This window comes from Symphodus melops, assembly GCF_947650265.1.
Source record: "Symphodus melops genome assembly, chromosome: 17".
NCBI classification, from domain to species: Eukaryota; Metazoa; Chordata; class Actinopteri; order Labriformes; family Labridae; genus Symphodus; species Symphodus melops.
The window spans coordinates 1,133,917-1,160,325 of record NC_136707.1 but is presented as its reverse complement, the minus strand read 5'-3'; the positions used below and the strand labels follow the sequence as shown (position 1 = coordinate 1,160,325).

The 26,409-nt window shown below is 42.2% G+C and overlaps 9 protein-coding genes across 11 annotated transcripts; 4 read left to right on the top strand and 5 right to left on the bottom strand.

The window, feature by feature from the left end:
• Positions 1 to 1,413: 1,413 nt before the first annotated feature.
• On the top strand, positions 1,414 to 2,636 carry LOC306837946 (hemoglobin embryonic subunit alpha-like). Of its 2 annotated transcripts, XM_079365838.1 has the most exons (4): positions 1,414 to 1,563; positions 1,596 to 2,024; positions 2,101 to 2,308; positions 2,433 to 2,636. In XM_079365838.1, exons 2-4 carry the CDS (start codon positions 1,927 to 1,929, stop codon positions 2,559 to 2,561), a joined length of 435 nt encoding a protein of 144 aa, XP_079221964.1. In that variant the 5' UTR covers positions 1,414 to 1,563; positions 1,596 to 1,926; the 3' UTR covers positions 2,562 to 2,636. The 2 variants fall into 2 exon arrangements, with proteins under 2 accessions (XP_079221964.1, XP_079221963.1); XM_079365837.1 differs by having other exon boundaries at positions 1,420 to 1,563; positions 2,101 to 2,636.
• Positions 2,637 to 3,407: 771 nt separating this feature from the next.
• LOC306837948 (hemoglobin subunit beta-2) lies at positions 3,408 to 4,993 on the bottom strand. Its single transcript, XM_079365840.1, has 3 exons — positions 4,861 to 4,993; positions 4,493 to 4,715; positions 3,408 to 4,409 (listed from the first exon to the last, which is right to left on the bottom strand). The coding sequence occupies exons 1-3, from the start codon at positions 4,950 to 4,952 to the stop codon at positions 4,281 to 4,283; spliced, it is 444 nt and encodes a 147-aa protein (XP_079221966.1). The 5' UTR covers positions 4,953 to 4,993; the 3' UTR covers positions 3,408 to 4,280.
• An 84-nt stretch (positions 4,994 to 5,077) lies between these two features.
• LOC306837950 (hemoglobin embryonic subunit alpha-like) lies at positions 5,078 to 6,103 on the top strand. Its single transcript, XM_079365842.1, has 3 exons — positions 5,078 to 5,437; positions 5,514 to 5,721; positions 5,844 to 6,103. The coding sequence occupies exons 1-3, from the start codon at positions 5,340 to 5,342 to the stop codon at positions 5,970 to 5,972; spliced, it is 435 nt and encodes a 144-aa protein (XP_079221968.1). The 5' UTR covers positions 5,078 to 5,339; the 3' UTR covers positions 5,973 to 6,103.
• A 1,519-nt stretch (positions 6,104 to 7,622) lies between these two features.
• Positions 7,623 to 8,406, bottom strand: LOC306837947 (hemoglobin subunit beta-2). The gene is made up of 3 exons (XM_079365839.1): positions 8,274 to 8,406; positions 7,911 to 8,133; positions 7,623 to 7,826 (listed from the first exon to the last, which is right to left on the bottom strand). Exons 1-3 carry the CDS (start codon positions 8,363 to 8,365, stop codon positions 7,698 to 7,700), a joined length of 444 nt encoding a protein of 147 aa, XP_079221965.1. The 5' UTR covers positions 8,366 to 8,406; the 3' UTR covers positions 7,623 to 7,697.
• Positions 8,407 to 8,492: 86 nt separating this feature from the next.
• On the top strand, positions 8,493 to 9,460 carry LOC306837949 (hemoglobin embryonic subunit alpha-like). The gene is made up of 3 exons (XM_079365841.1): positions 8,493 to 8,850; positions 8,927 to 9,134; positions 9,257 to 9,460. Exons 1-3 carry the CDS (start codon positions 8,753 to 8,755, stop codon positions 9,383 to 9,385), a joined length of 435 nt encoding a protein of 144 aa, XP_079221967.1. The 5' UTR covers positions 8,493 to 8,752; the 3' UTR covers positions 9,386 to 9,460.
• Positions 9,461 to 10,589: 1,129 nt separating this feature from the next.
• Positions 10,590 to 13,265, bottom strand: LOC306837945 (hemoglobin subunit beta-2-like). Its single transcript, XM_079365836.1, has 4 exons — positions 13,132 to 13,265; positions 11,241 to 11,337; positions 10,877 to 11,099; positions 10,590 to 10,793 (listed from the first exon to the last, which is right to left on the bottom strand). The coding sequence occupies exons 1-4, from the start codon at positions 13,199 to 13,201 to the stop codon at positions 10,665 to 10,667; spliced, it is 519 nt and encodes a 172-aa protein (XP_079221962.1). The 5' UTR covers positions 13,202 to 13,265; the 3' UTR covers positions 10,590 to 10,664.
• A 1,309-nt stretch (positions 13,266 to 14,574) lies between these two features.
• Positions 14,575 to 16,165, bottom strand: LOC306838524 (complement C1q-like protein 2). Its single transcript, XM_079366732.1, has 5 exons — positions 16,032 to 16,165; positions 15,879 to 15,950; positions 15,725 to 15,755; positions 15,359 to 15,603; positions 14,575 to 15,000 (listed from the first exon to the last, which is right to left on the bottom strand). Exons 1-5 carry the CDS (start codon positions 16,044 to 16,046, stop codon positions 14,680 to 14,682), a joined length of 684 nt encoding a protein of 227 aa, XP_079222858.1. The 5' UTR covers positions 16,047 to 16,165; the 3' UTR covers positions 14,575 to 14,679.
• Positions 16,166 to 18,063: 1,898 nt separating this feature from the next.
• Positions 18,064 to 22,729, bottom strand: LOC306838395 (uncharacterized protein). 2 transcript variants are annotated; one of them, XM_079366558.1, is made up of 7 exons: positions 22,448 to 22,729; positions 21,722 to 21,845; positions 20,654 to 21,069; positions 19,763 to 19,908; positions 19,469 to 19,637; positions 19,224 to 19,386; positions 18,064 to 18,984 (listed from the first exon to the last, which is right to left on the bottom strand). In XM_079366558.1, exons 3-7 carry the CDS (start codon positions 20,981 to 20,983, stop codon positions 18,692 to 18,694), a joined length of 1,101 nt encoding a protein of 366 aa, XP_079222684.1. In that variant the 5' UTR covers positions 20,984 to 21,069; positions 21,722 to 21,845; positions 22,448 to 22,729; the 3' UTR covers positions 18,064 to 18,691. The 2 variants fall into 2 exon arrangements, with proteins under 2 accessions (XP_079222684.1, XP_079222685.1); XM_079366559.1 differs by lacking the exon at positions 21,722 to 21,845.
• A 665-nt stretch (positions 22,730 to 23,394) lies between these two features.
• Positions 23,395 to 25,988, top strand: pex12 (peroxisomal biogenesis factor 12). Its single transcript, XM_079365622.1, has 4 exons — positions 23,395 to 23,638; positions 24,274 to 24,405; positions 24,509 to 25,041; positions 25,147 to 25,988. The coding sequence occupies exons 2-4, from the start codon at positions 24,283 to 24,285 to the stop codon at positions 25,574 to 25,576; spliced, it is 1,086 nt and encodes a 361-aa protein (XP_079221748.1). The 5' UTR covers positions 23,395 to 23,638; positions 24,274 to 24,282; the 3' UTR covers positions 25,577 to 25,988.
• Positions 25,989 to 26,409: the final 421 nt, after the last annotated feature.

The following is a 26,409-nucleotide window of genomic DNA, read 5'->3' as shown; positions in this document are numbered from 1 at the left end:
AAAGAACTATTCAAGGCCGATTGACTCGATCAGCTTCAGTCTGTAAACGTGAGAATTAAAACAACGCTGTTTGCTGTGGTGCAAAATCGGGACGCGGCCGAGCATCCAAAATGTCAATTTGTCTTTGTGAAACTGTTTTCACACGTTGTAGTTTTTGGTTTGCACTTCCCAATCACCATACTACATGAATAAAGTTTATTATTATTATTAAAAGAAAAGAAAAACCTGCAGCTGCAGGATGAAATTAGTTGAGAGAAAGTCCAACCAGAGGCGTCCTCACAGGAGCTTTAATTCACAAATATTAAAAGGTCCTAAAATGGATCCCTGAGGTTCACCAATCATGTGATCACTGATGTCGTCCCTTTAAATGACTGATTACATTTTATTTATTGGCGTATCAGAGAGCATGGCTCTGTGACGCGTTGCTTGTTTTGAACACACTGTGGAGCTTTTCTTTGAAAGTCTGATCACGATCTCACAGAAAACAGATAAACAGCTGTTTACGCCACACAGCTGCTTGTGTTCGGGTGGAGTCGGTAAGATAACACGAAGCGTGTACCTGCCTACACGCATCATCCAAAGTGTGACACTTTCTGTGTTTGACACAATAATTAATGTTTTTAAAGTTTAGAAGCCGAATATTAGACATGATGTGTTTATGGAAATCCCACATCCACCACTTTTGGTACATATTGCTTCAATACACTGAAGCTTTTAGTTTGTATTGACATTGAGATATATGTGTACAGACAAACAAACATTACCTTGGAGAAGCGTCGTCTTTTGAGTTTTGAGAACTTTTTTCAATATTGATGTTTTATGTATAAAATTGAAAAAGTTTGGCGTCACTTTATTTATCTGTCACTCAGAGGAGTCGATGAAATCTGAGAGAATATCTTCAACAATAATCAATAATTGTTCAATAACCTTTCGTCTAATGCAACGACTCTGTGGAGTGTGATTCTATCTGCAGCTTTAAACAAACAAACCACTGATCTGATATCAATGCTTTGAAGCAGTTTACTTGAATATTATATTGTGTGTGTGTGTGTGTGTGTGTGTGTGTGTGCATGTACTGCTCTGGGATGCTCTGCTGTGTTTGATATAGTTCATGTTTTATTACGATGTGATTTTTTTTATTGTGACCATCAGAGGGACTGCAGATGTAAATTAGCGCTAAGCTAACTAGCGCTAAGCTAACTCTGGTTAGCTTAGCGGTTAGCTAATACATTTGTAACAAAGGTAGGGTCAAATGTAATTAATTTATTCAGCATTTTTATCTACATTGATTTCTATTACATAAATAATTCTTCATCCTACACCGTGTATAAGAGTGACTGTATCTCCCGTTGGATTCAGTATGTTGTGTCTGATTCTGATTCAATATCGACTCCGACACCAGATGTTACAAACTTCCTTTCACATAACATTTTATCTTTGTGTCGTGTTCAGGGGGATCCACCCTCACAGCTGTGGTGGCTGGGGGTCAGATAAGACGGATAATCACGCCACTTATTATTAAAACCCACCGCTGGCGAGGAAGGTTTCCATCTAATCCACAATGTTGGATTACTTAAAAAACATTATGACCAGAGAACGGCTTTAAGTGTGACACGTCAGATTATATTGAATGTAAACAGAGACTACATTAAACAGATTAAACATCATTAAACATATTGTCCTACGCTGATGATACTGTTTAATCTTTGATTAAAACACTCTGTTTTACTTTTGGACGTGTCTCAGTCACCGTGAGAAGGTTTTTTTTTTTTTTATCTCACTTCAACTCCAACCCATCTTTTCGACCGCCCCACGCAGCCTATCTTTGAGGGGGCGTTTCAGGGTGTGCACACGCTCTCTGTCGGGTATAAAAGCTCCACAGTTAGGACTCCTCAGTACAGTCGACAGCAGTCAAACAAAGACAAGATGACCAGTCTCACTGAGAAGGACAAGGCCGTAGTCAGAGCCTACTGGGACAAAGTGGCCCCGAAGGCGGAGGAAATCGGCACCGACGCTCTGGCCAGGTAAATGTTTTTACAAACTGGCTGATGAACTTTATTTCTTCTTGTTCCTGGCAATGAATGTTTTGTTTTCCTCCAGGATGCTGACTGTGTACCCCCAGACCAAGACCTACTTTGCCCACTGGAAGGACCAGAGTCCCAACTCCCCCTCTGCCAAGAAGCACGGAATAACTGTGATGGGTGGAGTCGGGTTAGCCGTGTCCAAGATCGACGACCTTAAAGCAGGTCTGCTGAACCTGAGCGAGCTGCACGCCTTCACTCTGCGTGTGGACCCCGCCAACTTCAAGGTACGCAGCCGGAACCGATTCAAACACAACATCCGCTCATGTCTCGAAAGTTTGAAACAGATTCAGGGGGGGGGACATTTCCACTTGCTTGTGTGTCATCTATTTGATTACCTTCTTTTCACAGATTCTCTCCCACTGCATCCTCGTGGTCATGGCCACCATGTTCCCCGAGGAATTCACCCCTGAGGTCCACGTCTCCTTGGACAAGTTCCTGGCCTGTCTGGCTATGGCCCTGGCTGAGAAATACAGATAAACAGCAGGAGAAGATGAGAGAGGCTGCAGCCTGAGTTCACAGAGCATAATGATGAATAAATGCATGAACAAAGCATCAACGTTGTGCTGTGTTTGATTTGAAATTCAACATATAGACTGTTTGTGGGTTCACTGTTTTAGAAACTGGTCCCAGGTTTCACTCACAAACCTGCCACTGTTTGGTGGATGACCTCCTCCTCCTCTCTCACCAAACCATTTCCTGTCTGTCTACAGCCGTGCTATCAAATAAAAGCAAAAAATAAGAATATTTAATACATAAAAAGTAGATTTTCTTTTGCATACATTTACTAACATGTTCTTATTTTTAATCTTCCACTCGATGCACCTCGCTGAACCGTCGCTGTTAAACACATTTGCATCTGTCTCCTTTGTGTTGGTGAAGGAAAGAGCAAGTACACAAACATGATGTGGACAGAAACACTCACAGCCTATAAACACACACACACACACAAACACACACACATACACACATACACACACACACCTTTACTAAACATTAAACTGCACTCAAGCCGCCTGCAGAGAGGCGGGGCCAGGATATGATTGTTAGCACATTAGCTCCCTCTGCAGGCTCCCATCTGCATTTCAAGCTGACTGAATTCTGTTTGTTGACGAGTTCTTGGTCTTTTAACTTTGTGTTGGTCATTAATGGCAGAACTTCACTTTCAATGTGAGCAAAGGAGGTTTTACATGTGGAAACAGGAAAAGTCTTAATGAAGCAACAACAAACAAAATATAGTGTTTTTGTCGATTTTGAGATGTTTTGGTGAGAATTTGGGATTTTCATATAAAATGTGATTATTGCTGATTAAAATTAGGATGGAGCTTCTTTTTTTTTTAATTTATTTTTAATTATTGTGGCTCTCCTCGTGAGACTGGACCCCAGAGAGCTTCCTCTTTAGATTTATTCAGTCCTCTTATAGTCAGACGAGACAAACAGGATCTACATTCATGAACTGAAATAAAATAAGATTAAATAAGGAGAGAAAACTTATCTGGTAAAAGATGTTTTCATTATTTCACTTTAAGAATAATTTGGCACTTTTACCCTTTTTTTAAATAATAGAAGTCATTTCATATTTTAGCTTCTGTTTTAACTGCTTGTTTCTGATTTCATTTATTTTTTTTAAATTCTTATAATAAATGTTTGGCTGTCTAAGATGCAGTGGGGGAGAGTTGGGTTATTTTTCCTACATGTTGTATTTCTGTGTCTTTTCACATTATTCTTATATTTCATTTTCTCTGCGATCGTTTCAGTTTCTATGTTTTGGACTCTTTTTCTCGTTCTGCTTCTTCTGTCTGTCTGAAAACAGAGAGGCTTTGTTCACGTTTCAAACTAACGACGTTTATTCTGTGAAGCTTTAGAGGGGTGACCGCGTCGGTGTTTCATCTCTGGATATTATAAGAAAAACATTTAGGATATTAAAACAGCATCACTGCTGCGTTGGCGTCTTTCAAACTTGATTTTTCACATCGGGGACTTTTTTTTGTTTTTAGACACTTAATTCACCGCTCCCTTATTTGATCAGTCATTCTGTTCTTTTTACCTCATGAATTTAACCATCATAAAAACTTTGATTTCATTTTGTTTCAGGGATGTTTTTTAGGTTTAATTACAGACAAGTTGTTGAATTTGCTCGTTGTTTTATTGGTTTTTGAGACACGAGCTCCACATGAGTCGTTCTTCTGTCGCAGCTCTCTAGTGGTACTGTCTGCCCAGAGAGGAGACCACCACAGCTAGAAACTTCTGGAACGCTGCCTGGATTTCACCGGTGAAGTCTTTGCCCATCTGAGCAGCAACCACGATGGTGAGGCAGTCAGACAGCAGCTGCGAGAAACAAACATCAGAAAACATGAGCGACACAGGAAACCCGAGGCGTCTCCGTGGTTTTATCATTTTCACCACTTTACCTTGAAGTTGTCGGGGTCCACGTGCAGCGTCTCAGAGTGCAACACGCTCAGCTCGGCGTAGGTCTCCTTGATGCTGTCCATGTTCTTCATGGCTCTGTCCATACCGTGCAGGATTGTTGTCCCATGTTTTGCAACCAATGGGTTTGCAATGATAGCAGCAGCGTTGTAGAGGTTACCAAAGTTTCCAAAGTACCTCTGGGTCCAAGGATAGACGACCAAACACCTGAGGACACGCGTCCAAACAGAAACGTCTCAGCGTTAGATGAAGGGAAGAAGAAATGTGTTTTCTTAAGAAGAGAAAAAAAACTGTAAAGAGTCAATGAATCAAAAGGTTAAAACAATATATATAAGAAAGAAGAATGTGTCACCTGGAGAGAGCTTTGGGGCCCACGACCTCATAGTTCATCTTAGCAAAGATGTCCTGGATGGTGGCACGCTCGAAGTCTGTCCATTCAACCATGATGCCTGCTTTGGAGTTCTCTGTGTGAGTCAGTAGATCCTGCTCTCTCTGACATCAGCCGCAACTTTTAAAGCGTCCCTTCTCTCCTCCCAGAGCGTGTGATTGGACGAGAAGTGGGCAGGAAAACATCTGTGTTGTGGATTTTTGGTTCTGATAAGACGAGGGCGCATCCATTCTGCACCGCTTAGATTATCTCTGACACCGAGGAACAAAAACCTCACCGCCTCAAAGAGGCCACAAAAACCACAACGTGTTATCGTGGACTACACCTCCCAAACCTTCATCTTTGAGGGGGCGTTTCAGGGTGTGCACACGCTCTCTGTCGGGTATAAAAGCTCCACAGTTAGGACTCCTCAGTACAGTCGACAGCAGTCAAACAAAGACAAGATGACCAGTCTCACTGAGAAGGACAAGGCCGTAGTCAGAGCCTACTGGGACAAAGTGGCCCCGAAGGCGGAGGAAATCGGCACCGACGCTCTGGCCAGGTAAATGTTTTTACAAACTGGCTGATGAACTTTATTTCTTCTTGTTCCTGGCAATGAATGTTTTGTTTTCCTCCAGGATGCTGACTGTGTACCCCCAGACCAAGACCTACTTTGCCCACTGGAAGGACCAGAGTCCCAACTCCCCCTCTGCCAAGAAGCACGGAATAACTGTGATGGGTGGAGTCGGGTTAGCCGTGTCCAAGATCGACGACCTTAAAGCAGGTCTGCTGAACCTGAGCGAGCTGCACGCCTTCACTCTGCGTGTGGACCCCGCCAACTTCAAGGTACGCAGCCAGAACCGATTCAAACACAACATCCGCTCATGTCTCGAAAGTTTGAAACAGATTCGGGGGGGGACATTTCCACTTGCTTGTGTGTCATCTATTTGATTACCTTCTTTTCACAGATTCTCTCCCACTGCATCCTCGTGGTCATGGCCACCATGTTCCCCGAGGAATTCACCCCTGAGGTCCACGTCTCCTTGGACAAGTTCCTGGCCTGTCTGGCTCTGGCCCTGGCTGAGAAATACAGATAAACAGCAGGAGAAGATGAGAGAGGCTGCAGCCTGAGTTCACAGAGCATAATGATGAATAAATGCATGAACAAAGCATCAACGTTGTGCTGTGTTTGATTTGAAATTCAACATATAGACTGTTTGTGGGTTCACTGTTTTAGAAACTGGTCCCAGGTTTCACTCACAAACCTGCCACTGTTTGGTGGATGACCTCCTCCTCCTCTCTCACCAAACCATTTCCTGTCTGTCTGCAGCCGTCCTATCAAATAAAAGCAAAAAATAAGAATATTTAATACATAAAAAGTAGATTTTCTTTTGCATACATTTACTAACATGTTCTTATTTTTAATCTTCCACTCGATGCACCTCGCTGAACCGTCGCTGTTAAACACATTTGCATCTGTCTCCTTTGTGTTGGTGAAGGAAAGAGCAAGTACACAAACATGATGTGGACAGAAACACTCACAGCCTATAAACACACACACACACACAAACACACACACACACACACACACACACACATACACACACCTTTACTAAACATTAAACTGCACTCAAGCCGCCTGCAGAGAGGCGGGGCCAGGATATGATTGTTAGCACATTAGCTCCCTCTGCAGGCTCCCATCTGCATTTCAAGCTGACTGAATTCTGTTTGTTGACGAGTTCTTGGTCTTTTAACTTTGTGTTGGTCATTAATGGCAGAACTTCACTTTCAATGTGAGCAAAGGAGGTTTTACATGTAGAAACAGGAAAAGTCTTAATGAAGCAACAACAAACAAAATATAGTGTTTTTGTTGATTTTGAGATGTTTTGGTGAGAATTTGGGATTTTCATATAAAATGTGATTATTGCTGATTGAAATTAGGATGGAGCTTCTTTTTTTATTTATTTATTTTTAATTATTGTGGCTCTCCTCGTGAGACTGGACCCCAGAGAGCTTCCTCTTTAGATTTATTCAGTCCTCTTATAGTCAGACGGGACAAACAGGATCTACATTCATGAACTGAAATAAAATAAGTTTAAATAAGGAGAGAAAACTTATCTGGTAAAAGATGTTTTCATTGTTTCACTTTAAGAATAATTTGGCACTTTTACCCTTTTTTTTTTAAATAGAAGTCATTTCATATTTTAGCTTCTGTTTTAACTGCTTGTTTCTGATTTCATTTCATTTTTTTTAAATTCTTATAATAAATGTTTGGCTGTCTAAGATGCAGTGGGGGAGAGTTGGGTTATTTTTCCTACATGTTGTATTTCTGTGTCTTTTCACATTATTCTTATATTTCATTTTCTCTGCGATCGTTTCAGTTTCTATGTTTTGGACTCTTTTTCTCGTTCTGCTTCTTCTGTCTCTCTGAAAACAGAGAGGCTTTGTTCACGTTTCAAACTAACGACGTTTATTCTGTGAAGCTTTAGAGGGGTGACCGCGTCGGTGTTTCATCTCTGGATATTATAAGAAAAACATTTAGGATATTAAAACAGCATCACTGCTGCGTTGGCGTCTTTCAAACTTGATTTTTCACATCGGGGACTTTTTTTTGTTTTTAGACACTTAATTCACCGCTCCCTTATTTGATCAGTCATTCTGTTCTTTTTACCTCATGAATTTAACCATCATAAAAACTTTGATTTCATTTTGTTTCAGGGATGTTTTTAGGTTTAATTACAGACAAGTTGTTGAATTTGCTCGTTGTTTTATTGGTTTTTGAGACACGAGCTCCACATGAGTCGTTCTTCTGTCGCAGCTCTCTAGTGGTACTGTCTGCCCAGAGAGGAGACCACCACAGCTAGAAACTTCTGGAACGCTGCCTGGATTTCACCGGTGAAGCCTTTGCCCATCTGAGCAGCAACCACGATGGTGAGGCAGTCAGACAGCAGCTGCGAGAAACAAACAATCAGAAAACATGAGCGACACAGGAAACCCGAGGCGTCTCCGTGGTTTGATCATTTTCACCACTTTACCTTGAAGTTGTCGGGGTCCACGTGCAGCTTCTCAGAGTGCAGCACGCTCAGCTCGGCGTAGGTCTCCTTGATGCTGTCCATGTTCTTCATGGCTCTGTCCATACCGTGCAGGATTGTTGTTCCATGTTTTGCAACCAATGGGTTTGCAATGATAGCAGCAGCGTTGTAGAGGTTACCAAAGTTTCCAAAGTACCTCTGGGTCCAAGGATAGACGACCAAACACCTGAGGACACGCGTACAAACAGAAACGTCTCAGCGTTAGATTAAGGGAAGAAATGCGTTTTCTTAAGAAGAGAAAAAAACTGTGTAGAGTCAATGAGTCAAAATTTAAAACAATATATATAAGAAAGAAGAATGTGTCACCTGGAGAGAGCTTTGGGGCCCACGACCTCATAGTTCATCTTAGCAAAGATGTCCTGGATGGTGGCACGCTCGAAGTCTGTCCATTCAACCATGATGCCTGCTTTGGAGTTCTCTGTGTGAGTCAGTAGATCCTGCTCTCTCTGACATCAGCCGCAACTTTTAAAGCGTCCCTTCTCTCCTCCCAGAGCGTGTGATTGGACGAGAAGCGGGCAGGAAAACATCTGTGTTGTGGATTTTTGGTTCTGATAAGACGAGGGCGCATCCATTCTGCACCGCTTAGATTATCTCTGACACCGAGGAACAAAAACCTCACCGCCTCAAAGAGGCCACAAAAACCACAACGTGTTATCGTGGACTACACCTCCCAAACCTTCATCTTTGAGGGGGCGTTTCAGGGTGTGCACACGCTCTCTGTCGGGTATAAAAGCTCCACAGTTAGGACTCCTCAGTACAGTCGACAGCAGTCAAACAAAGACAAGATGACCAGTCTCACTGAGAAGGACAAGGCCGTAGTCAGAGCCTACTGGGACAAAGTGGCCCCGAAGGCGGAGGAAATCGGCACCGACGCTCTGGCCAGGTAAATGTTTTTACAAACTGGCTGATGAACTTTATTTCTTCTTGTTCCTGGCAATGAATGTTTTGTTTTCCTCCAGGATGCTGACTGTGTACCCCCAGACCAAGACCTACTTTGCCCACTGGAAGGACCAGAGTCCCAACTCCCCCTCTGCCAAGAAGCACGGAATAACTGTGATGGGTGGAGTCGGGTTAGCCGTGTCCAAGATCGACGACCTTAAAGCAGGTCTGCTGAACCTGAGCGAGCTGCACGCCTTCACTCTGCGTGTGGACCCCGCCAACTTCAAGGTACGCAGCCGGAACCGATTCAAACACAACATCCGCTCATGTCTCGAAAGTTTGAAACAGATTCGGGGGGGGACATTTCCACTTGCTTGTGTGTCATCTATTTGATTACCTTCTTTTCACAGATTCTCTCCCACTGCATCCTCGTGGTCATGGCCACCATGTTCCCCGAGGAATTCACCCCTGAGGTCCACGTCTCCTTGGACAAGTTCCTGGCCTGTCTGGCTATGGCCCTGGCTGAGAAATACAGATAAACAGCAGGAGAAGATGAGAGAGGCTGCAGCCTGAGTTCACAGAGCATAATGATGAATAAATGCATGAACAAAGCATCAACGTTGTGCTGTGTTTGATTTGAAATTCAACATATAGACTGTTTGTGGGTTCACTGTTTGATGCAAAGAAACTCAACCAGAAACGTTTCTGACTGTTGAACATTTTTGCAGTTTTTTTTAAGTGAGAAACTCTGGAGAAGCAGAGTCGGGTTTACTGTCAAAACTTCACAAACCAAACATGATGCATGAAGAGTGAAAGAGGTCAGAAATTTCCAGAAGCACTTGTTGTATGAAGTTAACTTCGATCAACTTCATCAGACCAACATGTCTCAGCTTGTGGATTTCTTCAGGGTTTTTTTTTCAAAAGTTAGAAACTGCCAGCTTCTCTCATGTGAAACTTTTTCTCCTTCTCTTTGTTCCTCTGGTCAGAAGAAACAGTGAAAGGTTTTATTAGTTTAGAGACTGAACACTAAATTGATTTAGAAAAATAAATCCTATGTAATTTAAGTTATACCAGTTATACCAGTTAAGCCCCACTGGTACAGAGGCTCCAGTCCTCGTCACTCTGGTTCCAGGTTTCACTCACAAACCTGACACTCTTATCAAACCACACTTCACATCTGGTGATAATTCACTTCTACATCAGTCCGTTCTTTTCCAATCCAAGTTTAATTATAGAGCGCATTTAAAAACAACAGAGTTGACCAAAGTGCTTTACAACAAAATAGATAGAAAACATAAAAAGACAAAACAAATGGAACAGAAAAACTCTTAAACTGGGTCGAAGAACACCAAAGCATTCAGATAAGCTTTTAGACGTGATTTAAACACGCCGGGCAGCGTGGGTACCAACTTCACCTCTGAGGGTAACTGGTTCCACAATTTAGGGGCTACACCTGCCAAGGTGCGGTCTCCCCTTATACTTTAGCATAACAACCAGAAGTGACTGATCAGCAGACCCCAGTGACCGTGACGGGACACGTGGGGGTCAAAGGTCAGAGAGGTAGGAAGGAGCCTGTCTGTTCAGTGCTTTGTACACAGCAGGATTTTAATATGGACCCTATAATTAAGAGAAGCCAATAAAGAAGTTTCTTTTTACCTCATGAATTTAATCATAAAAACTTTGATTTCATTTGTTTTTTTAGACACAGGGATGTTTTTAGGTTTAATTACAGACACACACAAGTTGTTGAATTTGCTCGTTGTTTTATTGGTTTTTGAGACACGAGCTCCACATGAGTCGTTCTTCTGTCGCAGCTCTCTAGTGGTACTGTCTGCCCAGAGAGGAGACCACCACAGCTAGAAACTTCTGGAACGCTGCCTGGATTTCACCGGTGAAGTCTTTGCCCATCTGAGCAGCAACCACGATGGTGAGGCAGTCTGACAGCAGCTGCGAGAAACAAACATCAGAAAACATGAGCGACACAGGAAACCCGAGGCGTCTCCGTGGTTTGATCATTTTCACCACTTTACCTTGAAGTTGTCGGGGTCCACGTGCAGCTTCTCAGAGTGCAGCACGCTCAGCTCGGCGTAGGTCTCCTTGATGCTGTCCATGTTCTTCATGGCTCTGTCCATACCGTGCAGGATTGTTGTCCCATGTTTTGCAACCAATGGGTTTGCAATGATAGCAGCAGCGTTGTAGAGGTTACCAAAGTTTCCAAAGTACCTCTGGGTCCAAGGATAGACGACCAAACACCTGAGGACACGCGTACAAACAGAAACGTCTCAGCGTTAGATGAAGGGAAGAAATGTGTTTTCTTAAGAAGAGAAAAAAAACTGTAAAGAGTCAATGAGTCAAAATTTAAAACAATATATATAAGAAAGAAGAATGCGTCACCTGGAGAGAGCTTTGGGGCCCACGACCTCATAGTTCATCTTATCAAAGATGTCCTGGATGGTGGCACGCTCGAAGTCTGTCCATTCAACCATGATGCCTGCTTTGGAGTTCTCTGTGTGAGTCAGTAGATCCTGCTCTCTCTGACATTAGCCGCAACTTTTAAAGCGTCCCTTCTCTCCTCCCAGAGCGTGTGATTGGACGAGAAGTGGGCAGGAAAACATCTGTGTTGTGGATTTTTGGTTCTGATAAGACGAGGGCGCATCCATTCTGCACCGCTTAGATTACCTCTGACACCGAGGAACAAAGCCACAAAAACCACAACGTGTTATCGTGGACTACACCTCCCAAACCTTCAACCATCCCAGGCATAAATTTAGAACACTGATGAGAATCAAACATGACACACGGGGTCTTTGCAACCCGTGTCCGTCAAACTGTCCAACTCCTCCACATTATGTAACATGAAAATGTATTATGCCTTGTTCATGCCTGCCCTGAATGAATAGTCAGATATGAAAAGCTGTTGTTATATTTGAGTGATTTTGCATGTTATTTAAAACAGTGGCTTCGATTATATCTTTGGTCAGTTTGTTGTGGAATCTGAGTTTCTTTTAATCGAGAGTGAACTTTCAAGAAGCTTCAGAGTCCCCCATCAGAGGATTGTTGGTTATCTCACTGAGGCTCCTCGCCTGGTGTTCATCTATCTCTGAGGAGGTTCTTGAAGTTTCTCAGCTTTGTTCAGACATCACCTTCCCCATTCAACAGAAAAATCCACATTCTGACAGTACTGTACATTAGAAAATGCTTAAACGCTAACATACCTCAACTATCAGCTCATTAGGAATAAAACATGTTTAACATCAAATACTTATCAGCTATTTTTTAAATTTGTATGCTAACTATATTCAATTTGTACTATTTATGATCTAACCAAGAAAATAACTTGTTAGTCGTTTCAGATCAACAAATTCCCTTTAAATCATTGAAGACCAAACTGTAATATCTTAAGCTGAGAGAATTATACATTTAAAAATGCTTTCTTATCTTTATGTTTCATGTTTTGCTCAGGCTCATTGAAGCTCTTTTAGGTTCATATTGGCTTTTCTCAGATGTAATCAGGGGGACTCCAAGGTCAAAGGTAAGGAACCTTTGTACAAAGGATTTGGGGGGAAAAAAAGATGCAAAATATTGGTATATTGGTATCTGAAAACCAATAATACATTAAATGTGGTGGTTTGTCAAGACTTTGTCCACCTGAGGTACAGACTTATTATGCAGGGGTGGTATAGAGTCTGTGGGCACATGCACACAAATAAATAAAACATGTAAAATATGTTAAATGATATGTAGGTAACTCAGAAACACATGTATGTTTAAAGTCACATTTTTCAATGTAAATTGCGTGCAAATTCTTGAACACTGTAAAACAAATGTATTGGCAATTTAGTCCATTTCAAGTGAGACAGTGTGCAGAAATGTTTCCTTATAAATATTTACAGGAAGAAGAAATCATCTTTTACAACTGAAAGTAAGACTCGAAAAATCTTCCATTGGGATTTTGGGGTTTCTTTCTGAAAATAACTTTTTAACTAACTTTTTATTTAAATATACATGGAAACCACTACAAAAAAAAACCTAAACTTAAAAACAAGAATCACAGCCTTATTTAAAGTCAGCACAAAAGAAATGTGTTGATTATTTACTAAAATAATTCAGCTTCGAGCCAAACAACCCGAACGCCGAGTCTGTTGCCATGGAAACAGCAACAAAACCGCGGAACTGCTTGCTAGCTAGCTGTCGAGCTAACGTTAGCATGAGTTAACTGTAGCAAAAACGCACAAACGTCGATTTACATTACAGGTCATTTTTACAGTCCATGGTTTTTACTCACAATATTCAGGCAGCTCATTGAGATAGAAAGTCCTCCACACCGTCCTCATCATCCAGAAAACGTTTGACATCGCTTTGTGTCCGAGACATTAGCGGTAACTCTGCTACCCAATCTCTGCTATCGGGAGTTAGCCGATTAGTCTTCGTTGTTGTCCATATAAAAATAAATATATGTTTACAAAAGTAAACGAAACGACTCTACACTTTTACTATTACACCAGAAACTACAAAGGAAACGACTTTCCCAACTTTCAAATTCAGTTTCATCGTGACGAATAAATCAAACAATTCTGCACGTGCAGGAAACGAGAGTTCAACTGCCAAATATCGCTTACGCTGCTGTGACGTCATTACGTAAAAAAAGAAAAAGAAAAGAAAAGTGATTACCTGTATATTTACTTAGAATGGAAATAAACATGCAGGATTTCACATATTTGTATCACTTCTAAACTTAAAAAAGTCTATTTTTTCACAGAAAATAAGAAGAAAAAAATAGATAATATAGACATTATTAATATAATACTATAATCAAATACATTTTTTTTCTTTTTGCAATTTTATTATGTACCATAAATGTAAATGTCTTCAAACCTAAATATATCGATATAGGCCACATAACATACCCCAATAAACTACAGTAAAGACTTTTTAACTTACATTTGACTTTACTAAGTCAGTAGGCTATTATGAAAGTCCCACCAGATACATGACACATGCTTGGAGTGTCATTTTAATACTTAATTTATATACTTAACTTAATACTTTTGCACATTTAGGTTTATTAATGTAAATATTATTTATCTTTTTTACCTTGTTTTATTTTATTTACCTTTTTCGTATCTACATTGCACCGTGGGGGGGGAGTAATTTCGATTTCACTGTATGTCTGACATATTTTGGAATTGACAAATAAAGAACCTTGAACCTTGAACCTTTATTTTCTGACTTCTAAAAAAAGGGCTCCAAAAAGTTGAGGACCTACATCCAACAGAAAGAGTAGAACACACAATATGTTGTTTCATCTGTATCTTACAACAAAATATCACAGCTTTCAAAAATAGGAAACAAGTTCATCATGTAATTTAAGAAGCTTTGTCTATGATGTATTTGGTTTTGTACAATTAGCTGGAATTGGTGTGTTTAACTGGTCAGGAGTTGCCATCTGCAGGACAGTCAGTGTTATTACAACACAGCCAGTGCACAGTCCTGGTTTAATGCTCATGACACAAGAAAAATATAAACTTAATATGACAAATTCAAAAACGTCTTAAAAAAAACATGATTTTATTTGTATTTGTGTATGAATCTTTTTGTTTTGACCGTGTAGGGACACACACTTTTATGGTACGTCGTTGGATGATTCTTATTTCATAGATTGATGGAGAGAAATGATCTCAAAAACTTCTGAAAAAGCCTCTCAAGCCCATTCAACAACGAAAAGGAATCGTTGGAAAAGAAAGCACAGGTTTTAATCACAACAAGATTAACAGAACATTATTGGAAATTTAATTTAGATTAAAAAAAAAAAGCTTCAACAAACATTGTAGCTCTACCACGGTGAATTAAAGATGAGGCTGCAGAGCAGCAGTGTGACGACCACACCAGACGAAGCCGCTCGTAGGTCTGCAGAACTGGACAAGGTCAGCTTGTTGCCCCCGGCGATCAGAGGACAGGAGTTCCTGGAGCCGTACTTCGCTCCCAGCGTGGACACACCCTCACTGGCCAACAGGGCGCCTGAGAACGTGATGGTTCTGGAGACCCTGTTGGCCCAGGCACAACTCCCAACCTCCTGCTGAATCCACACCTGGTCCCCTTTCACCAGTTCATACATGAAGTAACAGGTGTTTAGGGTTGTGGTCCCATCGAACACCTTTTGGGACAAGAGTGGAGCACAACACTTTTAAGGATCATCGTCCATACTTTTCTTTTCTCCCAGGCACACTCTTTACTTTAAAGGTCTCAGAGCAGCTTTTAGAGGGTTACAAAAGAATCTCTTTGCTCCGTCACATGTACCGTCTGAGGTCCAAACTGCACAATTCTTCAAAATTTGAATCTGATTGGTTGAAATAAATTGTGAAATTTAAGTGGCTATTTGTCTTCCAAGGCAAGACGACCATTTCCTTAATATTTTAACTACTTAATATTTAACATTTTCTCATCTTTTCGAGGTGGACTTACTTAAGTGGAGTTATCAGGATTCTTGATCACACTTGTTGAGTGTTGTGTACCTGGGCATGGCAGTCCATCGTCTTCTGCTCCTGCACAATGAATCTCCATATGTTGTTGTGCTCTCCCCGGCAGAGCTGGGCAGCAAACACAAACTGGTAGATGCCAGCGACCGGCGCGGTGAACCGTCCCGTCCCATTATTATATCCAGAGCCCTGGTTCAGCACCACGTCGTTAAAGATGATCGGGTTGTACTTGATATCTCTCAAGCTGCCCTGGTGTGCAGCGAAGAACAGAACAGCAGCTCCTGTGTCACAAAGCCACACATCAGTCCAATGTGAGAGCAGCGATACATAGAGCCAATTATTCATTTGGTCTTTCTCTCTCTCTCTCACACACACACACACACACACACACACACTTCCTACCCTGCTTTGTGACTGCTGTCTGACGAGGGACCTGTGGAGGGTTTCAAGAGAAATCTTCATGTTGAACCAGAATTACCAGCAGATTCATTCTCGTGTGTTAAATGTCACACTGATCCTGTGTAACCGCCCGTCAGGGTCTCGTCAGGCTACTTACACGATCAACCGGGATTGCTGATGTCAAACCATCTACAAGCAACGCCGTCAAAGTCACAAAAACAGAGCACACCTGGAACAAGAAGTGAAGCACAAATTGATTCCAGAAGCCATCCGGCAAATTAAGACTGAGGTGCAACAGACATGTAGATACCTTAAAGGTGCTCATCTTCCTGCTCGCAGCCGTGCAGCAACACAAACTCTGCCACGCTTCTGATGAAGTGTTTCTGTGCCCAGCAAGCAAAGTCCACCTGCTGCTGCTTTGTTACAAAACCTGTTTGACTAACTCTGCCCAACAACAACAACAAAATAACTTTAGTTAGATTCAGTGGCTTCACAGCAAAACCCAAGATGCCGCAAATTTTTTATTTTATTTACACCAACATTTGAAGCCAATACCAATTTGAAGAAGACATCAACAGTATTTATTAATATTTTTCATTAAGAAAAAATGACAAAGTTGTCTCGTGGCCATTATGGCAACGACAGGAGCAAAAGATGTGGTCAGATAAGTCAGGAGGTCAAATTGGTTGGAAAGACTTGAACCTGGGTAACGATGTAACCTGTTATGCTGATCCCCTTTTTTTTTAAATCTCACATATTGTGTTACAATGTTGACTTTCCATATTAATGTGGGAAAAGTTTCCAATAAAGAAGCAAACGCGTGTTGGAGCAGTCCCAGGATGAGTCTGCAGAGGGCGCTAAAACGGCTTTTTCTGCAAACGATGCCATGATTTTCACAGAGCTGGCCAATCAGAAGACAGCGGGTACATGGGGAAGGAGGGAACTAAAAAAAAAAAAAGTTATTGAAGCTGCAAATGATGTGACGCTCCTGTAAAGGTTTCACACACTGACATCCGGAGAGGAGATTACAGGAAGCATGAGATATAAACCGTTATCACTGCGTCTGTGCCTTCCAGTGTTGTGTTGTGATAACCTCACGGAGAGGGCACTGACACAGCTTGAGGCCAGAGGAAACTGGAGTTTGACCTCTGATGAAACAAAAACAACGAGCAGAGACTTAATACCTGCTGATGAGCGACACGTAGCTCTAACAAGAACATATTATTACACAAATTCATGGATAAAGACGAGAATCAAAATTATTTTTAATCATGAAAAACCACATTGGTTACTATTCTTGATCTATTTATTGTTTATTCTCTTTGATACTTTTTTTTTTATAAATTACACTGGACTGGCTTCAGTTTTCAAGACCAGAGGTTTCTGCTTGGGCACATTGGGGCAAGATAACAGGAGAGAACATGGAGTTTATTTGACACCATTATTTTTGTTGTTGTAATTATTAAATCTATTTGCATATCCAACATGAACATTTTGTGTTTTAATGATGATGCATATTAAGCCACGCCTACAATCCCAACCAAAGTCTGACTCTGAACTCTGTTTTATGCACCAACACGCATTATAGTGAAATAATTGTGTCCCGGTCCAGCAGTAATCATCCTGACATCTGGCCTGTGACCTCAATAAGACTTTTTTCTCTTTCTCTCCATCCATTAATCCAGCAGTAATCCTGAACACATGGAGCTCCTGGCTCCTGCAGACCGAAAGACCCCCCGTGCCTTTTAACGACCGTGTGAAGCTGAAGCTGTTTAATGGACAGTGGACGGTGACGGGCGGAGAGATAGTATAGTGCTGGTGCTCTGCGGCTCTGTGAAATACAGGGAGCAAGATTTGATTGGGCCTATCGAGAAATACTTATACCTCTTTAATCACAAATAAAAGTTTATCATAATGTCAAAACACGCTTCCTGTTTCCTCACAGCGAACAGTGGAGGAGATACTAAAGTGGTTTAGGGCTTTATTTGATAGGAGATTATTGTCCATCGAAACACGCTTACTCCACATACTGGGACAATGCACACAGAGTGAGGAGTGAATTCATGAAATTCAATGATTCATGTTATATGTGGACCACAGATGTTTGATTTAGACCAGAGGGGGACTGATTGAAAAGGAGAAAAAAGGGGGGATAATATGTCCCCCTTAAAGTTAAGTTTGAGTTATACAGGGTGGGAAATAACAACCACATGTATTTAATGTCATATTTTATTTTTCGTTTCTCGTTACAAACGATTTTCACGTCACAAAACTACAAAGGCTGAGATGTGTTGTCTTTGTTATTTATCCGTGTTGTGTCATTATTAACTCTGAGTCTTAAACACATTTTTTACCCAGAGAACATCAACGCAGCTCCAGAGTCAAATATCTGATCCAGGAAAGAAAGAGAGCAGCGTCAGTCAGGTCAAACATTTCAACTGAAACGTTGACGATGTTTTTGTACGATTCAAACTGTGCAGAAGTTTACCTGCAATTTTGGACCTTTTCTTATTTTCTGTTCAAACAGTCAGAACTGAACGGAGGAAAAAAGTTGTTTAAGTTTCCCTCTCCGAATTAGAAAAAGGGCTAAGACTCAACAAACTGCTCTCATTGGATGATTAAATAACTTGGAGGGGGACACGTCTGGTTTAAGAAGTCCTCCCTGATGTGTCCGTAGACAAATATTTGCTGTTCTTATGTGTTATTTGTGTTTTTAAAGTCGAATAATGTATTTTTTGTATTTGCACGTGTGGCTGTTTGTTTGTTTGTTTGTAACTCTGTAATCTGTGTTGCTTGACGAGTTTCTTTCCTGGTTAAATAAAAAAGAAAATCTTTGAATGCAAAATCAATATGCTGCAAACTGAAAAACAAAAAGCAAGAATTCAAACCACACCGAGGCGTTTAAAAAAAGATATTTACAGCACGCTGCCACGAGCTTGTTTGGAAAAGATTTCTGGTCCATTTTTTTCTTTAACTTTGTGCCTGTGATTCCGTCTCCCAGTTCTTCCCACGGTTTCTCTTCCTGGTCCTCTCCGCCATCACCAGAGCGGCCACCACGGTGACCAGCACGGTGACGGTGATGACGAGCACCGTGGCCGTTTCTGCCACGCAGAGCTGGCTGTCCACCCAGGCCAGCGAAGCCCCCGCTAACTGCGGCGGGTCCTGACACGTCACGTTGCGATAGTCGTCGACGTGGAGGTGTCGAACGTGTAAGATCTTACTGAAGACGCGATGGAGCTCGCAGTCGCAGCTCCACGGGTTACCTGGCAGGAGAAACGAGAAAGACTTCACATAAGCTGAGTTATTGTTGTGACAAGACAATGTGAAAAATGTGAGATCTACAGAGACAAACGATAATATGGCTCTCTGCAATGTTTAGAATTTGGACTGCAGTACCAGTTTGAAACACCAGGTGTCAGAGTTACATATTGCTCCTTTAAGAGCTTAAATAGATTAAATCTGTGAGCTGGAGTGGCTCCTTGTAGGGAACAGAGGTGCAGACCTGACAGCTGGATGTGTGTAGCTGTCGTATGCAGGCTGATGAAGGTTTTAAACTTGAGGTGACGCAGGTTGTTTCCGTCCAGAGCGAGGACCGCCAGGCTGTAGAGCGGAGCCAGGGCGTCGCTGTCGATCTGAGAGATGTTGTTGTTACTCAGCTGGAGCATCTGGAGAAACAGACAGACAGGTATATCAGACGGACAGGCACACAGGTAAGCTGCTAAACACACAGAGCCACTGATCAGTCACCTCCAGTCCAGGCAGCATATCCAGACTCCCATGCTGCACCACAGTCAGTCTGTTGTTGTGAGCGTAGAGCTGCCGGAGCCGCGAGAGGCCCCTGAACACACCGGGGCCGATCGACACCAGCTCGTTGTGACTCAGATCCAGCTTCTCCATGTTGTCCAGATACTCAAAGCTGACAGAAGGAAGAGAGGGACAATTCAGCACAAGGGGTCTTAAGATATTTTTTAAATAGTTATATATATGTTGAAGGTGGGTCTACTGGGAGAACTGGACTGTGAGAAGTAACAGACTGGCTACCTGTGTCCAGAAATTTGATGAAGGCTGTTGTGCTCCAGTCGCAGCTCTCTGACAGCAGACAGACTGGTGGAGAAGTCGACTGGTAGAGATGTTAACTGGTTCCAGCTGAGATCCAGCTTCTCCAGGAAGGACAGAGAGAAAAACGCCTGCGGAAGGAGAGCGAACACTTTTTTTCTTTTTTCTTTTGGATTCACAAACTTTCAATTCTTCCCTTTTTTTCCTTCCTGTTCGGCGGCTGGATGGAGCCCAGCTTCACTTCAACCACTTCAAACACCAAATGATGCTCTTTAACGATACGTATGAAACGTTCAAGTTGGACACACAGGATGCAATCACTTCCCTAAAGTGTCTCGCACAAGGACACATCGGACTTGGGTCTGCAGGAAGTGGGAATCGAATCTCCAATCTTTCGATTTAGAGACGACCAACCTGCCTGCTTGTGCTCGCCATCCAAATTTGAAATTTGCATTCGCTTATTCTAAATAGCAGCAAAGATAATTTAATCCACGGAACCAACGGCTAAAATAGACGGACCAAAATTAAACCTCAAATCTAAAAAGAAAAAAATTCAATTCGAGGTCAAATCTGGAGAAATACCAAACGTCAAGTTTTTGGCACAAATTACTGTAAGCAATCACATTACTAGCGTCCAAGCTAAGGAGGCTATGCTAAAATATTAGCTTGCAAAAAGCCTGATAAGAGGAAACTACAATTTGCAAGAAATTTCTGAGGACGTTCGATAGATTTAAGAAAAGTCCAGGAGAAAGTCTGTCATCTTTCAGTTTAAAAACGATGATGTCACTGAGACGACGTCCATCTTTATACAATCTATGCAAATCCTAGTTCTACATCTTTCAAAAGTCTCTTCAGCATCGACCCGGTTATCCTCACCTGTGGTTGTATTTCTCTAATCTGGCTGTTGGTCAGAACCAGCACCCGCAGTGACCACAGTCCAGTGAACGCTCGGGTGCAGATCTCGCTCAGGTTATTTCCTCCCAGCTCCAGCAGCCACGTGCCGTGTGGGAGGCCCCTGGGAACGTGCTCGAACCCGCGACTGTGGCAGTCCACAAGGTCGGCGTGCTCGTAACACGTGCACTTGTGCGGACACAACCGCAAACCCTCGACGGACGGAAGGAGGGATGGCGGGGAAAGAACGGCGAGCAGGAAAAAGAGAAACGGTGGAAAAAGGAGACTCATGCTTCCCTGGAATAAGAGGGACATAGCAGCTCGTTCAAAGGAGTGGAAAGCTGAAAGACGAGGGGTTTGTTTAAATCAGCCGTTCTCGCTGCTCTTCATTGAAGAAGAATCTGGAAATATAAAAAAAAAAAAAGCAGACATTTTCAGTTAAATAAATAAACTCTGGCGTGATGCTTTGCTCCTGCTTTGCCGGGAATTAAAAACCTCACAGCGTTTGCTAAACGAAATGCTCGACATGTCCGCAATACTTGAATGAATTTAAGATCTTCTTTGGTCTCCAGAGTGTGAAGAAGCTCGTCAATGAAAGTCACGAGGAAGGTAAATTAGATGATTACTTATAACATCATCAAGATCAATGCTGGTTGGAGGGGCCCCCTGTTTCATTCTGGCCCCAGAAGACTCTAGAATCTGCACTGTTTACAGGCAAGTTTCCAACTTTGATACCAACGAAGAAGAACAAATCAAATGTGCAATATTCAACTCACTGTTTAATTCACTCTTTCACTTTGATTAAGAAGCTGATGAACTTGCTGTGCAGGCCCCGTCACCGTGTACAGACGCCGGGTGGCCGGGGTATAAATCTGACCAGCGGCTCCTTTTCCACATCTAACTCTCTCTGTCCTTGATTTCCCATTCAATCTAATCTCTCCAATTAATGCACAAAGAACCCCTTTAAATAAAGAGCTGATTAACCATTTCTACATTTTCAAGTCTTGATACAAAGACAGCTGGATTTGTTTGAAGATCTCGAAGAGCCCTCACCTCTCACTTCTCTTTGTTTTTACCATGAGCTGGGTGGCTGAGCTGTGCAGTTATCAGCCTCTTCAGGTATCGGGCACCTTCATGAAATCCGCCATCATGAGCGATTGTTGCGACAGTCAGAAACCTGCATTGAAAAAAAAAAAAAAAAACAGTTTCTAAACTGTCCTCGTTACATAAGTGACACACTTTTAAATCTTCCTCAGAGTGGTTTCGCTTGTTTTGAACATGCAGGCCTCATCTGATTTATCCCCACTGTCCCATGTGGATGTAATTACATAATCACAGTCACTGAACGCAGAGCGGCAGGAAGGAACAGACTCACTGACACTCTACGATGGATAAAACCATCGTTTATAAAAAACCACAAAAAAAGAGCTCATGTCTTATTCACTGGAAAGAAGCTATAACAGAGAGGTTTGTTATTTCCTCAGATTATTCCCTTTATAATGAAAAACGTTGCAGTGGATTTATTCACAGTATTTTTGGCTCTTATTGTTTTCCTAGTTTGGATCACTTCATCGATTAGTTGTAATTTCCTGAATCTTTCCCATCTGATATGATAATATACTATCAATACTTTCTATCCTTCTCTGATGATATGTCTTGTGTCTCTCTGTTGCCTTTTTCCTCCAATGTACAGAAGTTTCTTTGATGATAAAAATGAATGAAAACTGATTGTTCCCCAAATGACAATAAAAAATGTTATCTTTCGAATGTTTAACTCACCTCCTCTGACGGAAGACGTCCTCATACTGGAGCGTTTTGTTTGTCCTCTGATGATGAAGATGGCTGGACACAGACGAAGAACGGGATGCTGCTCTCAGAGACGGACACAGCGACAGAGTGATGCTGCTGATGGAGACTCTCGGTGCAGTCCACTGTATCACTAATCCTCTAATCCTCTCCAATCACCAAATGTTTCCTCCGCATACAGCTCGCCTAGTCTCGGCTCTGTTTCATTTTGTGTTAATACCGCCGGGAATCCCTGGCGTCCCTCCAGCCGGCTGTTTCACCCACTTTAAAGGGGACATATTATGAAAAATGCACTTTGACTGTGTTTTTGAACATTTATTGAGTGTCTACAGACACATGAAATATGAACTAAAGTCATCCAGTTCTTTGCTTGTGGTCTGCAGGAGTCTTACAACACAGAGTAGAATGTTCTGTTTCATGGCATCCTTGAATTTCCCTCGGGATCAATAAAGTATCTATCTATCTATCTATCTATCTATCTATCTATCTATCTATGGCATTTAAAGAGACACACACCAAAACGGAGCGTTCTGAGAGAGCTGGTTTCTACAGGGTCACAAACCTCCTCTGCTGCTTGATTCATGTTATATGTGGACCAACACAACTCATTTTTTTTCATTCATACCACGTTTGAAAAGAGGGATAAGAAGCATAATATGTCCTCTTTTAAAAACCATAAATCTAAAACACACTACTGACTGAAGAAAATGCTTTTCACTGTAAATCCCTGAACTAAATAAACAAAAATATAAATAAAAGCAAAAAACTACTTTAAATTATCAATAAATTTGAATTATGAAAAGACTCCCATCAACTATCTTGCCATCATTAATAAGACCGTAAATATCATTTTATGTTGTTGTGTTGTTTTGAGCTCCGTCCTCGAAGAGCCTTACTGAACGGACGTTTCAAGAGTGACGTCATGACGTCCGAACGCGGACGCGGAAGTGATGTTCGAGGCTGCTGTCATCAGTCCGCCGTGCGTGTGCAATAGCGAGAAATATAAACTAAATGTGTGGCGTGTGTCCTCTTCACCTCTGCACTGACATGAGGTGAGGTGATGTGAAGCGCGTGCAATGCTAACGGGGCACGAGCAGACTTTTGGGAACATCACGGACGCAGACGTGCTAACTTAAAGCTAACGGCTAACAGCGAGGACTGAAGGTACAGTCTGACTATGACAGATTGTTTACATCATTTTTACTTAAATTCATAATTAAAACTACCTGTGTGTTGTCTCTTCATTCAGATAAAATATTTCTGTGAAACGTTAAATTTACTTTTAGATCTTAAACTGACCTGACAGAGAGTTTTGGTGAACTTTAACCCCGAAGGCTGATTCAGCTGGTTAAACACTGAAGCTACAGTGTGCACCACATGCAGAGCTGGCTAAACACTGAAGCTACAGTGTCCACCACATGCAGAGCTGGCTAAACACTGAAGCTACAGTGTCCACCACACGCAGAGCTGGCTAAACACTGAAGCTACAGTGTCCACCACATGCAGAACTGGCTAAACACTGAAGCTACAGTGTCCACCACATGCAGAGCTGGCTAAACACTGAAGCTACAGGAAAAATACTGATATTTCTCAAACAGCAGTCTGTAAAGTTGCTGTAAGTAACATGAAATAAACAAATAGAAGGTGGGTGATGCTAGTTTTAAACTTTGCTGTTGCCAACAACCCAAACGTTTATTATTATTAGTGATCTAAATGTGTGATGTATGAAATAATCTCACGTCGTCTTCACTGTTTGTCCTCCTTTGCTCGAGGGTAACAAATGTCCATGTTGTTATTAGACAGCAGCCATGGCCGAGGCCGGAGCTCACCTGACCTCCACCTCCGTGAACGAGCAGCCGTCTGTCTTTGAGGTCCTCGCTCAGGAGTCTCTGATGGAGGCGGTCAGACCGGCCCTTAAACACGCCATCAAGGTGGGGGACATTCACTTCCCATGGCGTCTGTCACTGCTCACTTGAACATTTTTGTGGAGCTTTAAATGAAATTTAAAGTCTGTTTCCTTCATGACCTCTTCAGGTTCTCGCCGAGTCCAACCCCTCCCGTTTCGGCTTCCTCTGGCGGCGCTTTGATGAGCTCTACTTGCTTCTGGACCTCCTCCTGCAGAACCACTTCCTGTCCCACTGCAGCGCCTCCTTCTCTGAAAACTTCTACGGTCTGAAGAGGGTCACTGGACGGGGAGTCGGCGTCCGTCTGGGGCTGAACGGGAAGTCACACTGGCGCTCTCTTCTACTTCTGTGCCTTGTGCCGTACCTGCGGGCCAAGCTGGAGGTGACGCTGGCGCAACAGAGGGACGAGGAGGACTTTTCCATTCGGTTGGCGCAGAGCAGGAGTCAGAGGCTGTACCGTGCAGCCGTCGCAGCGTATCCCTACGTTAGCTCCGCCTGGCAGGCGTGGGTCTTCTGCCAGCAGATGCTCTTTGTCTTTGGCGTCGCCAAGACCCACAATCCTCTTCTGTGGCTCGCCAGGGTCAGACTGGCACGACTAAATGCTCAAGATATCAGGGACCTGGAGCTGAAGCCGAGCAGAATTGGCAACCCAGCTGAGGGGAGGTACGTCTGTGTGCTGGTGATATATCGACAATAAGAAGAGGTCAGATTTGTTGGCAGCCGTAAAGATAAAGAAAACCACTAACCACAATGCATCTTGTTTTTCAGCCTGCTGCAGAGAGCGTGGTGGTTGATGTCGCAGGCAGCGAGGGGTGCAGCCGTGTCCCTCTCCTCCTCCCTCTCCATGGGCGTGTTTTTCCTGCAGTTCCTGGAGTGGTGGTACTCGTCAGAAAACCAAAGCACGGTGAAAACGCTCACCTCGCTGCCCGCTCCTCCGCCGCCGCTCCACCTGAGACAGGACCGCAGCGACCAGGACCCTTCATCCAATCGCAGCCAAGACTCTCGGCCCGTTTCCAACACTGCGAACTGTCCGTTGTGTCGAAGGCTTCGCACAAACTCCACGGTGCTGTCCACGTCTGGTTTCGTCTTCTGTTACAGATGTATCTACGCGTACGTGAAGGCGAATCACCGCTGTCCGGTCACAGGATTCCCCACTGAACTGCAACACCTCATCAAAATCTACTCACCAGAGAGCTAGCAAAAAACATATCCGGTTTAAACCATATCCTTGTTTTCTAAATCCAACAAGTTAAGGGAAAGCAGCACAGAAGGGTTTCTGTTTAGCATGAATTGTGCCTTAATCTATGAAGACAAATGTTGAGTTTTTTTAAATAAGAAAAAATGCTATATGTTCAATTCACACTGAATTAAGTAATTAAATGAAATAAAGTTGTTTTATTGACAACTTAATTTTTGAATTTTTATGTATAATTTTGTTGTTTAATAATGGTTACTCAATAGTGTTTTTTTTTTTTTTTTTTTTTTTTACTTTCCAGAGAGACAGTAGTGGAGTGGGACTGGTTTTTAAAATGCTGTAAAAAAAAAAAAAAAAAAGTGGATATAAATGGGTTGAACTGGTTTAAACTGGTGTACAGTAAAGGTTGGTTATAATGTCCGTTTGAATTATTTAGGGAATTGAGTTTTAAAATGGGAAATCAAGACGGCAAGTCTGACTGTGTTTCAGTTATTTTCAGTTTCTGTTTGTTGTTTTTTTATCACTGCAGAGCAAACCTGGAAAAGAGACCTTGGCCTCAGTGGGTTTGCCCCGCCAAAATAAAATATAAATAAAACATCTGAAGGAACTTAAGAATAGCTGTTTTGAGTTATTGAAATATTTAAGTTGTTGAATGTCTGAACTAAAAGATTTTGATTCGGGCATTCATTTATTTTTTGCAGCCACGCTAGCTCGTCGAGTCTTTGAGTTTGTTCCCTCTGACAAACGTAAACCTCACAGATTTTTCCATCTTGACGTCAAGACATCAAAGAAATTGATCCGACTTTTAGAGAATTGAACTTTTTAAAACCTTTATA

Coding starts and splice junctions, on each gene's coding strand:
- LOC306837946 (XM_079365837.1), top strand. CDS start 1,927: ATGACCAGTCTCACTGAGAAGGACAAGGCCGTAGTCAGAGCCTACTGG. Junction 2,025..2,100: donor GGCACCGACGCTCTGGCCAG/GTAAATGTTTTT, acceptor GTTTTCCTCCAG/GATGCTGACTGTGTACCCCC.
- LOC306837948 (XM_079365840.1), bottom strand. CDS start 4,952: ATGGTTGAATGGACAGACTTCGAGCGTGCCACCATCCAGGACATCTTT. Junction 4,716..4,860: donor GGCCCCAAAGCTCTCTCCAG/GTGACACATTCT, acceptor GCGTGTCCTCAG/GTGTTTGGTCGTCTATCCTT. Junction 4,410..4,492: donor TGGACCCCGACAACTTCAAG/GTAAAGTGGTGA, acceptor TGTTTCTCGCAG/CTGCTGTCTGACTGCCTCAC.
- LOC306837950 (XM_079365842.1), top strand. CDS start 5,340: ATGACCAGTCTCACTGAGAAGGACAAGGCCGTAGTCAGAGCCTACTGG. Junction 5,438..5,513: donor GGCACCGACGCTCTGGCCAG/GTAAATGTTTTT, acceptor GTTTTCCTCCAG/GATGCTGACTGTGTACCCCC. Junction 5,722..5,843: donor TGGACCCCGCCAACTTCAAG/GTACGCAGCCAG, acceptor TTCTTTTCACAG/ATTCTCTCCCACTGCATCCT.
- LOC306837947 (XM_079365839.1), bottom strand. CDS start 8,365: ATGGTTGAATGGACAGACTTCGAGCGTGCCACCATCCAGGACATCTTT. Junction 8,134..8,273: donor GGCCCCAAAGCTCTCTCCAG/GTGACACATTCT, acceptor GCGTGTCCTCAG/GTGTTTGGTCGTCTATCCTT. Junction 7,827..7,910: donor TGGACCCCGACAACTTCAAG/GTAAAGTGGTGA, acceptor TGTTTCTCGCAG/CTGCTGTCTGACTGCCTCAC.
- LOC306837949 (XM_079365841.1), top strand. CDS start 8,753: ATGACCAGTCTCACTGAGAAGGACAAGGCCGTAGTCAGAGCCTACTGG. Junction 8,851..8,926: donor GGCACCGACGCTCTGGCCAG/GTAAATGTTTTT, acceptor GTTTTCCTCCAG/GATGCTGACTGTGTACCCCC. Junction 9,135..9,256: donor TGGACCCCGCCAACTTCAAG/GTACGCAGCCGG, acceptor TTCTTTTCACAG/ATTCTCTCCCACTGCATCCT.
- LOC306837945 (XM_079365836.1), bottom strand. CDS start 13,201: ATGTCAAACGTTTTCTGGATGATGAGGACGGTGTGGAGGACTTTCTAT. Junction 11,338..13,131: donor CAATGAGCTGCCTGAATATT/GTGAGTAAAAAC, acceptor ACTCCAAAGCAG/GCATCATGGTTGAATGGACA. Junction 10,794..10,876: donor TGGACCCCGACAACTTCAAG/GTAAAGTGGTGA, acceptor TGTTTCTCGCAG/CTGCTGTCAGACTGCCTCAC.
- LOC306838524 (XM_079366732.1), bottom strand. Junction 15,756..15,878: donor CAGCAATCCCGGTTGATCGT/GTAAGTAGCCTG, acceptor AACCCTCCACAG/GTCCCTCGTCAGACAGCAGT. Junction 15,001..15,358: donor CGATGGACTGCCATGCCCAG/GTACACAACACT, acceptor TTGTCCCAAAAG/GTGTTCGATGGGACCACAAC.
- LOC306838395 (XM_079366558.1), bottom strand. CDS start 20,983: ATGTCCCTCTTATTCCAGGGAAGCATGAGTCTCCTTTTTCCACCGTTT. Junction 19,909..20,653: donor TTAGAGAAATACAACCACAG/GTGAGGATAACC, acceptor CTCCTTCCGCAG/GCGTTTTTCTCTCTGTCCTT. Junction 19,638..19,762: donor CATCAAATTTCTGGACACAG/GTAGCCAGTCTG, acceptor TCCTTCTGTCAG/CTTTGAGTATCTGGACAACA.
- pex12 (XM_079365622.1), top strand. CDS start 24,283: ATGGCCGAGGCCGGAGCTCACCTGACCTCCACCTCCGTGAACGAGCAG. Junction 24,406..24,508: donor CCCTTAAACACGCCATCAAG/GTGGGGGACATT, acceptor TGACCTCTTCAG/GTTCTCGCCGAGTCCAACCC. Junction 25,042..25,146: donor GGCAACCCAGCTGAGGGGAG/GTACGTCTGTGT, acceptor CTTGTTTTTCAG/CCTGCTGCAGAGAGCGTGGT.